General features: G+C 30.8%; 1 protein-coding gene across 1 annotated transcript in view; it reads left to right on the top strand.

Annotated features, from left to right (window-relative positions):
* Positions 1–12,727, top strand: part of LOC6649099 (neuronal acetylcholine receptor subunit alpha-7) — a 106,837-nt gene that overhangs the window by 91,941 nt on the left and 2,169 nt on the right. The window contains exons 9-11 of the mRNA XM_002071236.4: positions 8,056–8,165; positions 11,658–11,821; positions 11,983–12,099. Of these exons, the coding sequence (XP_002071272.3) occupies positions 8,056–8,165; positions 11,658–11,821; positions 11,983–12,099 (391 nt within the window). The remainder of the gene's footprint in view (positions 1–8,055; positions 8,166–11,657; positions 11,822–11,982; positions 12,100–12,727) is intronic.

Here is a 12,727-nt window from a genome sequence, read left to right as displayed (position 1 = left end):
TTATTAATATATAGCTTAAATTGAAAATTAATTTGTTTTAAAGTGTATCTGATCGAAGTGTAAGTTAAATTCACTGCATTTCATAGGTCAAAACACAATTCTCGCTACGGTTGAGAGCTTCTTAGACATTTAATCCTTACCAAGTGATAATTAACTCTTTCTGTCTATGGCAAACGATTTTTTCATTTTCACCTTAGACTGAATTTAATAAGTCGATTAACATTTTAACTGATGACTTAAGTATTTATCACACTAATAATGATTTTCCGTTAAGAGAATTGCAAAATTACAAAAATTCTATTTACAAGGGGAACTTCAGGTATGCGAATCACCGATTTGGATGAATTTTGGATATGTTGTAGAATACCACGTCATTTGAAGCTGTGTGAAATATTTCGGCGCACTATTCTATATTTTCCTAATAAATCGGCTTTAAAGTTATAGCTTTGGTGACTTATAAGTAAAACGCCGAGTGGTCTACAAGCAGCTCGACGGTGTAAGGGGTAGAGGTCCTGCCTAAAATCGACGAAACTCTGGTTCAACCCCCGCCCGAAACTAGTTAGTTTTGGGTTTTCATTTTCTTTTTTTTTTTTGCTTTTTCAATAATTATTTTTGTCTAATAGCGAAATAGGTCTTTTGATGATTTTTGATTGGATTCATTTTTTATGCCTTTACAAAAACATATATATAATATAGACGCAAAATAGACTAATTAACTTCTGCCTTCACATTTTTTGTTGTGATATAAATCATAAAAACATGATACCCGTATGTATATTTTCTCAAGACTATGAACATGTTTAAATAATGCTTTTGTGCAAAAACATACCAACTTTAAACCAATTTTAAGGAAACAAACGAAATAAAAATTTTGGAAAACCACTTTCTAATCTGAAGCGAACCATGCATACTTGAGCATTCCCTTCAATATCAGAGATGACAAGTGGAATTGCCCCGTCTTTGACGGGGATTTTACTTTAGTACAGTCTTCTTTTAATGAAATTTCTCGATTTTCTTCTATAAGCGTTAAGGAGCTTTGCATTCTCTTTATCATATTTTAAACTTACCTAAAAAATACAGTACATAATGGCGTGCGTATAGCTGGTATTACCTTAAGCGTACAAGTTAATAATAGTTAATAATAATAATTTGCATCTACAATAATTTCAACATACATAAAAAATGTTTCCAATTACAAATCATCAAAAGACCTATTTCGCTATTAGACAAAAATAATTATTGAAAAAGCAAAAAAAAAAAGAAAATGAAAACCCAAAACTAACTAGTTTCGGGCGGGGGTTGAACCAGAGTTCCGTCGATTTTAGGCAGGACCTCTACCCCTTACACCGTCGAGCTGCTTGTAGACCACTCGGCGTTTTACTTATAAGTCACCAAAGCTATAACTTTAAAGCCGATTTATTAGGAAAATATAGAATAGTGCGCCGAAATATTTCACACAGCTTCAAATGACGTGGTATTCTACAACATATCCAAAATTCATCCAAATCGGTGATTCGCATACCTGAAGTTCCCCTTGTTAGACGCTCAGAAAAGTATGCTATAAAATGAGAGCATACCCACACACGCACACACACGCACAATTACATACCCTTATTAAGTTAGTTGTTTAAGCATCAGATTTCGTCATTTTCGTCCCATGTCAGTGTGCAGCAATTAACTAATGTATGTGTAAGTGAATGAAAAATGCAAAAAGCAAATTACAAGAAATGCAAATAGGCTGAATGCATTTGTTTACTACGCTCCTGTGATAACTATTTTCTTAATGTATTCCCGAATGATGTGAGATTAGAAAACATCAACACATTATACTTATAAACAATATAATTTAATATACATACTATGTACCCACCCATAGAGTTTGACAACCTCTTTTTGCGTTCATCTCACATCAGTGTAACCTGCATTTATGTTCGTTTATCTATCCAACGTAAGCATCTGGGATTCAATAAGGTAAAGCCAAGATTATAATCATTCCACAACCTCATGGCATAGTTCATTGTATTGGAAAGTAAAACAGCAAAGAAAAATTCCACATATGTATGTAGCATGTTTAATATACCTATTTAGTATATGTTTTCTGTAAATCTCAAGTCTTTATATTCTTGCAGTCGTCTCTTTTACTCTCTGACCCTCTATCTTTCTCTCTGTCTCCCTATTTTGTATTTTCGTTTCAACCTTTCTTTAGAAAACATTCGCTTTAATCATAGAGTAATTCAGAATTTCTTTATGCAGTGGTTTATCTAGGAAAGTGAAATAATAAACTTTTGCCCCCAAAAGTATGCTATAGAAAGCCAACAAAATACGCTTCAAAAGCACTTTTCAAATGTCCAGTTGATAGAAAAATGATCGTCAATAAAGATTTTATCTTTAGGCAGGTTTTTTAGCAACATGGCATATCAAATGTTTTATATTTATTGCATACTTTTAGGGTGGGCTTCCACTTTAAAATCCTAGAGCCGACTGTGCCGTATTATCAATTCTTTAAAAATTTACATGATGAAACAAGTTTTAAGGATTCTGTAAACCTTTTATCTCTTTTGCTTAAAAATTTGTTTGCAAACTTTTCAGACACTTTAACTAAGCGAAAGTGATAGAAAGAGAAAGAGAGAGAGAAAGAAAAACACGCAAATTTATATCAAGAATATAGACAAACGATTACAGCATGATTTCTTTTCTCTCTCTCTCTGTCTTTCTCGCTGTAGTTTTTTGCACCATTCAAATTGTAAATGTATATAGCACACTTTAGTAGCATTTTAGCACATAATTATGCCCGAACACCCATATACTTAAAAGTCATCTGGATACACTTAGACACACCCATACTCACATACACACACACACACGCACACACACACACACACATACAAGCATTGTTCATAATGGCAGAGATATTTGCCACAAAATCAATGTGCGAATTTCTTTTGTCAATGTGAATCAAGTCTTGCAAAATAATATAAAGTAAATAATTAGCTCGTAGTACTTATATAGTTATTTTTAGTTATTTTTAGTTATTTCATTAAACAATTTTTGTTTTCGTTTCGTCGTAAATCGAGGACTGGTATGGCAGCCCGAAAAAAAAAAAAAAAACACAATTCTTAGGTGGAAAAATGCCAAGAATTATTGTTAAGTGTCCTCGATTTCTTATTCTTGTGTCTTATTTATTGTGTGTGATTATTTTCATTTTTCTTGTATTTTTTTTTTTTTTTTGGTTTTTTGTTTTGGGTACAACAACACAACATACCTATATATATCTAGACAATTTACATATATATAGAGATAGATATAAAATGTCTACTAGCTAGCGTTTATCGTTAGTTGATTTATTTTTGGTACGTGTATTTTGTGATTTTGTTTTTAAGAAATGAATTTTTTAGTATGCACTCGGTTGTTGTTGTCTTTTGTTTCCATCTTTATATTTTCTTGTTGTTGTTGTTGTTGTTGTTTTCGGTTTTCAAACTAAAACATGCGATGTATTGGTAATATTGTTTGAATATGTATGTATTTTCCGTTTTTAGTTCGTTTACTTGGAATTTATTTCTCTTTTTTTGTTTATTGTTGTTTGGTTTTGTCAGGTGAGAGGTTTATTCTTGCCAAGGACCACTACCACATAATGTAAAAGAAAAAATGTTCTTGTTGGCATGCAAGAACACAAATGCGTCCGAAAAAAAGAAGAAAAAAAAAAGAAACAAAACAAAATCAAAAAAAAAAACTTAAATCAAAACCCTCTATAAAATCCTTCATAAATCCAATTTTTTGCCCCACATCCGGAGTCCGGAGTTTGCTACTGAGAAATATGTAGGGGATAAGCCAGGATATTGAGGGATCGAATGGGATGGGCTCTCGATTAGGAAAGGGAAAGGAATTTAGACATATATAAATACATATATATATACCGATATATTTATAGTAAATGGCAATAATAATAGAATTTGCCACACTTTTGTATGCATCTCTTCACTTCTTAAGCTGCTCTAAATTTTTCTTCTTCTTAACTATTTGGCTTTACACTTACACACACATACACCTAGACTTGTACACATTTACACGACAGGATATGCCAAGGATTGCGGGGAAAGATAACTTTGTAAATACAGAAGAGAATATCTAAACTATTCGAGTCGTTTTTCTTTACCGATATGTCTTAATTGTAAATGCCTCTCTGCCTCTATCTTTCTCCTTTTCTCTCTCTCTCTCTCTCTCTCTCTCTCTTTCTCTTTCACTCACTTGCTGTCTCTGTCAATCTCTCTCTCTCTGTGTGTATATAAATTGCATGTTCGCATTGCATATTCTTTTTTGTTTTGCAATAATAAAAAAAAAACAAAGAATGCTCCAATAACTAAATCAAAAATCTCTTAATAAGCAATAACTAATGAAAAAAAAATGCTTAAGAGAATTTTTCTAAAAGAATTTCAACTAAATCATTGAGAAAATTAAATAAAAATATTATGAAATTTATTGTTACCTTTCATTTGGCCTTCAACTTTCAGTTAATCAACGTTTTCTTTCGCTGCTTCCGAAGAGAATTCCTTGTCCTACATTCGACTTCTTGAGTTCTTCTTATCTTTAGCCCCAAATGCTTCTAAATATTTCTCCGTTTTTTCTTTTACCGGATTTTACTTTTCAGATGCATTCGTTTCCTTCAATGTGTGTTCCCTTATTCTTTATAGTTTTCAGGCTTTTCTTGAACATTCGTCTCTTGATTTAGCTTTCCTAAAGTCCTAGTTTTGGTCTCTTATGTTTAGGTTAAACATAATTAATGTTTTGGTTAAGCATAGGTCATTATTATAAAATTACATCAAAAAGTGAAGATGAAGAAATCATATGTCTATATGATCTCTGTTAGATATATTTTACAAATATTGCCTACTGTGGATGAATATTTAGTTCATTATTGTTGCTTTAGATATAAACCAAAAGACACACTCTCATGAATAAGAACAGCATTTCGATGGATATAGATATCAATCTACATATGGATAAAATATCTAAAAAGCTTTGAGTTTTATTCCAGAATCAGGCAATCGAGGGTAAAGCATGGACTATATAGATATGTCTTAATGGATTTCCCAGTCAAGATCTGAAGATATTTATAGAATTTTCTTATATAAAGAGCAGTCAAACAATATTTAAATGATTTTTCTTAGCAAATAATGTTAGAAAAAGAAAGGAAAAATGCTTTTATCTTTCTCTCTGACTCTCCCTCTCTCTTTCTCTCTGTCTCTGTGTCTGTCTAAACTTCAGTTGTATTTCTATATATCAATGTACATAATTAAATAAAATATATGTTTTTTTTTTTGTTTGTTTTACAAAATTTAAATTTTATATATAATTTCTGCAATTTTTTTCGTGATGTAGTGTGCGTAGATCTCTGTTCAAATGAATCCCAAAAAAAAAAAAAAAAACAATAAATAAATGAAATAATTATATTCAAAATTTATGCTGTACATATATATATATAAATAAAAAAATATATATTTAAACATATTCTTTCATGTGTCATTTGTACATAAAACCATGGCATTTCCTCTGATCAGATTCATATATCCGCAGCATATATACATAGATGCATCCATACACACTCACACATAGATACATACATATATATCCATATAGATAAGTACTAAATGTTATATATGTACATAGGTATGTATGTATGTACATATGTGTGGCATGTATGAGAACCTCGATCCTAATCCAATGTACATATAAAAACTGATCAACATGAAATTAGCTAACAATAATTAATTATTAAACAAAAATAATAACAAACCAAATAATACCCCATCCGAATACTTAGTTAGGATAATATTGAGACCCAAAAAACAAACACCGATACCCCCTTTCCCCCCCTCGTCTATATATATTTTAGAGTGCAAGAAAGTATTCAATATGGAAACGTGTGTGCCCCAAGGAATTTACTTTTATATTTAATAATTATATACATATATATGCTAAACATTGAGTGCTTAAACTAAATAATAATAATTATTATTGTTAAATAACTATGCCCACAAATGGACCAAACGATTTAAACATTTTATTTTATTGGTTTGTTTTATTTTCTTGTAATAGAATTCAATTTGCATCCTTCATCCATTCGTTGGGCATAAAACAATTAAACAAAATTTATAAAAACAATAGCAATAAATTAACTCAAAACTTCTAAAAAATAAAAAAAAAAAGCGAAAATGAATCAAACTTTAAACATTCATAAAAAAAAAAAGAAAAAAACATCTACCAAAAAAAAATACTAAACAAAAACTATTCGTAGAAGCCAGCACCGTCTCCTTCTCTCTCTAACTCTCTCTATCTCTAACTCGAACTAAAACTTTAATCAATATTATATTCCCTCTCACCAAAAAGCCCCCCTTTCCCCCCACCGCAAAAACCCTTTCAATAACCCCACAAATGCCACCAACCAAACTAGATACAAATGTATCTGCTAGATACAACAGCTCAACAAATTGAGAAGAACAAGAAATCAAATTAGATCTGATCTCGATTTTTAAACAAACATGATGATTGCGGATAATTGGTTGTGCACAAAAAAATAGAACCAAAAAGAAACGAAAGAAAAACGAATTACAAAATAAGTTTGAACAAAATCAAAAAAAAAAAAAAACAGAAAAAAAACCAAAGAAATGAGCATTCAAAAAATAAACAAGGGGAGAAGCCAAACGCGTGGTTCAGTTCAAAGTGGGTCTTGGGTCTCAATATCCTCCCAATTTGGTCCCCGCATTTGAATTGGGCCACAAGTTTGGACCGCTGCTGGAAGAGGAACAACGAGAAGAGGAAGATAATTAGGGCACAAAAAGAAAACTAAAAACCTCTATATACATATTTTGTATCATAGAATTTGTTTTTTGTTTATTCACTTGTAATATACAAAAAAAATAAAAAATAATATATATAAAACCCAAACAAACTAAGAAAGCAAACGAATAACAATTAACTTCTTTAAACTATTTAATACAATACAGTTATATATACATATATACGTTTTTTTTCCCAATAACTACTATCTCTATCTCTATGAACTTTGTCTCTATTTTTGTTCATTTTCACACTTAACTCTCAAGTAAATCTATTTTAAATAACAACAAAAGAAAAAGGATAAAACACCAAACCCAAAACACAAAACAAGCTACAACAAAACAAAGCAACTCACTCAGAGAAAAGAGAAATTTAAACTTGAACTGTAATGTAAATTCACTGAAATGCTTGAGTTTTCAAAAATGTTTTATATATTATCTGAATAAAGAGTCGCCCAAGGGATTGAATATTAGATATTCACTTTCCTGTAGTATCTACTCAGGACAAGCCTTAGTCCTAGTCCTTTATGGGTCCGTTTCCTACGATTAAAGTGTTCTCGATCATCGATTGTATATCCAAAAATATAGACAATTAAAACTAGATTAGAACAAATAGCTAATAAAAACATTCTACTTGGTTGTTTGAGGTGAAAACATAAGAAATCTGAGTATTTTCGACTATTTTTGCTTTCCAAACATTTGATTTTTAGTTAATCAGAAATATTTTTAAAAGCTTAGTTTAGCTTTAGGACTCAAAAACATGGCAATGATCAAGGTTCAAGAACAAAACTGTCCTGAAAGACTATCAAAGTCTTTTGAGGGAAATTTCCTTAAATTTGCACGAGGCCAAATAAGTAAGTTCAGTGAATTTTCGTTAAATCAGTGACATTTTCTTTTTATATTTTCACTGAGTGAAGTGATCTTACTCTTTGTACATACGATCTACCAAATGAACATGTATAACTTCTATTCTTTATTTACTTTCTATTTTGCTTTACCTACATACAATAAAAAGAGCGAGAATTTTGCAGTGTTTCAGCTTTTGGGGTTATACGAAACAACAAATAATTATAATAATAAAGAAAAAACAAAACAAAAAAAAATGAATGAAAACCAAACCTTACAATAATAAGAAAACAGCAAAAATGAAAAAAAAAAAAAAAACAAACAAAACAAACAGCAATTACCAAAATGTTTTTGTGTAATTTTTGTGTCCTTCTAGGAACTTATTTCAATTGCATTATGTTTATGGTGGCCTCATCAGTTGTGTCAACCATACTTATCCTCAATTATCATCATAGAAATCCAGATACGCATGAAATGAGTGAATGGGTAATATTTTTAATATTCAAATTAATTGCAAACTTAACTTATCTAACCTTATACTTATACTTGCCCAACTATCAACTACGTCCTTGAGTTCCATATCATTTGTGTGTGTATTTTCTCTTCATTTGTTTCATTTAACTTAATCATTAGCTTTTCATTTTGAGAATTTTGTCTCGTTTTTGAGTTGTTTTTTTTTTTGGGTTTTCGATTTTAAGTTTTGCTTTGGTGTATCATTTTTTCAACTATCTACGATAATGAAGAAAATGAAGATGATGAAAAATATGAGATAAAGTACACCAAAACAATACAAACATAAACAAATACATATATTTAAATATATACATATACAGACATTTAAATATATATATTTAAATATTTATATACACCAAATTAACTGTACAATTCACATGCCTAGCACAAAGAGCCAAGAAAACAAACATCCCAAAAACCCACACACAACCCTCCGTCCCATTAAACCGACCCCCCACCCCCCAAAAAAAAAAGAAAAAAAAAACAAATCAAAACCTAATGCCCAGCAATATAATCAATTTTGTATATAGTTAGCAAAAAAAAAAAAAGAAGTTAACAATTACAAAAAACACATAAACTAATCAAAAAAACAAAAAAAAAAAACAATATACAAGAATTCTATATACCAACTTATTTCTTACTTATGTATACTCATATTCCTTTCACACGATTGCATGTACAAACAAAACGAAAACATAAAATGAACAACTTTTGAAACTTTTCAATCGAATCCAATCAATTCAAAGCACTCAGCCATGATGAGAGCTGATAAATAATTTCCATTTTATTTTCAAATGAAAATTATTCACTTTCCATTGTGGTGGTGCATTCAATTGCATTCAATTGTAAATATTAAATCCGAAATAATACTTTTTTAACCACTAACATAGTACATAGTATAAGTCTATCAAATCGAATAACGAAAATCTCAACCCACTGTGACAACTGGGACAATAAAACGCAATTCGAAAAAGTTAAATAAAAAAATACTCACTTTCAGTTTAAGAAATAATTCATTTTTGATTACAATCACTTTGAACAAAATTTGAATGTTATCAATAGTTTCGTTTTTTTAATGAACTCATTAACTTATTTCCATTTGCATCCATTAAGTTTTTGTTAACAGGCATTAGGTAGGATTTGATTGTAACTTTAAACTTGATAATCAGTCTGTGAGTCTGTTTATTTGTAAACCCGCCCCAAAGTTTGTACATTAATTAAACAAACTATCACAATGTCACATTGTGATCAATTCCCAATCTAAGAGTCTTTTCAAGTTTAGTGAACTAATTCTATTAAATATATTTTATTTTTCTAAAATATATAACTTTGAACAAACTAATATTAAGGCCTTTGATAGTAACTATTTTTTTTTTGATTGAACTAAATATAAATATACGTATATTCTATGTTATCTAAATTGTTTATTTCATTGATTAAATTTTATTAATATTTGATATTGCTCATACCCAAGAATATCGGCAATAAGCCGATATAAGTCCAGCCTTTTCCATTATCTTTGATTATTCTTATGGACATTACAAAAAAAATTTCATAAGTTCATACCATTTGTTTTTTTTTTTTTGGTTTTTCTTTTGTGTTGATTCGGTAAAGTGCAAGAAGAGCTATGTATTATAGATTTGTCAGTGTTGGAAAATAGTATATTAAATCTTCTCATCTTCTTGTGACACGAGACTGAGTTACATACAAAACATTGAAACGGTTTCTATAATAAACCAGAGGGCCGGGGCTAACTTCAACCTCGTCAAAGTTTGTATGCCCTTGCAACTTTTTTGGTAACTCTTTCCTTACCTATATCCATCAAAGTGGAAAAACGTTTTAGCTAAAAAGGCTAGTGTTTGCGAAAGAACCGTTCACAATCTTAGCATAGAAAATAACGATCAATATCAAAGTGACTGTTTTCGACAGATCTTTCCCATGGGAGCTATATGATATTGTCACTCGATCTTGATCAACTTTGGCATAGTCGTTTATATGTGTAATTAACTCACCAATATTATTTCACGAAAATAGAATGATATAGTGATCCGATCCGGCTGAGTCCGAGATATACAAGCCTACGGACGGATAGACAGACGGACATGGCTATATGAACTCGTCTCGTCGTGCTGATCAAGAATATATGTATATACTTTATATGGTCGGAGATGCTTCCTTCTATGCGTTGCACACTTCTGATCAAAATTAATATACCCTTTTTGTAAGGGTATAAAAACTACTAAGGGGGATTGAAATAGTTGAAAAGTTTAATAGTTTTTGTTTAATGCAAAAAACTTAAAAATTCGGCAGCACTTTCGAAACGAACCACTGTGCGTTGCATATAGTCATCCAACACTGATTTTCTTTGTTTTTGTCTTTAAATTCTACTTCCTGTTCCATAGTGAATCTTGCATTTAGGATATTCTGTTTCAATAATATTCTACTTAAATATTTCATTTCCCATCTGCCCATTAGCCACCTGTTTGTATACTTTATGTTGTATTTATAATTGTAATTCTTCTTTTATTTAGTTGAGCAAGCATTTTCATTGTTTTTCTTTTTATTTTTTCACTAGCCTCAAAGTGCAAATATATATGTATGTATGTATATACATACATATATATGCCAACCTACATTATAACTTAAAACTATTACAAAAAAAAAGATTAGAAAAAGAAAATGGCTACCAGCACATTAATCACACTACAAATTTTATTTTTCCTAACTTAAAAAAAAAATATACAACAAACAAACAAACTCTGGCCAACAACAACAACTACAACTACAACAACAACAACAACTACGCAAAAAAAAAATCAAACCGGAAACAAAACTTCAATTCAACTCAACTTCAACTCAACTCAACTGCCTCTTCAACTGTTGTTTCCGTTTCTCTTTCTCTCTCTCTCAATCTTTTTCTCTCTCTGTCTCTCTATCTCTCTCTCTCCCTCTCTCTCTCTCTCTCTTATCTCGTTGTCTACATCTAACAATGCGCGAGCTGGTGCTATCTCACTCTAACACACATCCTTTACATTGCCCATGTGTAATCTAAAAATACAAACCGAACCAACAACCAAAAAATTAATACTAAAAACCTAAAAACAATTAATACAAAAAAAAAACGCATAAATATAAACTTTAATTAAACACCAAACAAAAACAATAAACAATTCTATATGGAAAACCATATCTGTGTGTGTTGATCAAAAACTAAACAATAAAAACAAAAAACTAAATCTTGATTGAATAAACTCAACCATTAAAAAAACAAAAAACGTAAAAAAATTAAATATTTATCGCATATATTATTTTTAACCGCCATTACCCAACACCAACTCCGTTCCGTCTTTCTCTCTTTCTCTCGCTCTCTCTCCACTGTCCGAACGAAATACTGAAAAAAAAATAAAAATAAAAATAAACAAAAAATAAATAAAATAAAAAAAAACACCGCCACTCCTCACACAGATAAGAGTAATATTCCTTTATTGGTTACCTTGCATATTGCGCATGCAAAGACCCGGACAGGTTGGCTACGAGTGCCCGCCGCCGCCCTCCTCGTCGTCGGGTTCGTCATCCACTGCTGGCGATAAAAAGCAACAACACATCCAAAATGTTGAGCTCAAGGAAAGGTAAACCCAAGAGAATGAAGTGAAATGTTGGTAACCAGGCCGCATTTACCTAACCATACATATATGACCAATACGACCCTAATACCAATTATCATTTTGATAATATCATTTCATATTTATTTTATACACACACACACACACGCACGCGCTCTCCTAAAAAGATCATCGAAATCTCTGCTGGCAAATGTCCTTGATATAGACGATGATTTTCGTTGCAATCATCGATGTGCCAGTGCCACATTACCCCATCAGCCCACATACTACAGGACAATGTACAGGTAAGTGTAATTCCCTTGACAGAAATTAATAATATACATATGTATCCATAATGCTTTGTTTCCACACTATGCAAAAAACCGCTTAATTATATTGGCTAGTTTTCATCCATATCGTTTTATTGTTAGGTGTTAGTGAATTGATTTGAGAAGCTAGAATTTCCACAGTGTTTAGATATTATAGATTGATCTGGCATACCTACTTACACTACGCGCCATTTGAATAGGACACCTCTAAAGTCGATTTTCTATAGTTAATTACATCCAGAGGCAAATTTGGAGAGAGATTTTGAGAGCAATTTCGTTCTCTGCGTGGAGAACTCTCTTCTAGATCGTCCCTTCTTGGATCTGCCACTGTCTAGACTCTAGATCTATCACTGAAGAGAAGAAGAGTTTCTAAAGTTTCAAATAGTTTCTAGGAACTGAAATCTACACCATTTCCATTCCAGTTCCAAAAATGTTATCGCCTTTTTTAACGATTTATCGAATCGAATTCTAACAATGTTCATTTTATAACTTATTATAATCAGATCTTTATGATCTTCTTTACTTTGTCGAAACACCAATAAAAAGTTGCACACTGACACAAGAAAAAAAAAAACAGAATTATATTAGAAAAATTGTGTATGAA

Source organism: Drosophila willistoni (assembly GCF_018902025.1).
Source record: "Drosophila willistoni isolate 14030-0811.24 chromosome XL unlocalized genomic scaffold, UCI_dwil_1.1 Seg141, whole genome shotgun sequence".
Taxonomy (NCBI): domain Eukaryota; kingdom Metazoa; phylum Arthropoda; class Insecta; order Diptera; family Drosophilidae; genus Drosophila; species Drosophila willistoni.
The sequence above is the reverse complement of the archived record's forward strand: the minus strand, read 5'-3'. Positions and strand labels throughout refer to the sequence as shown.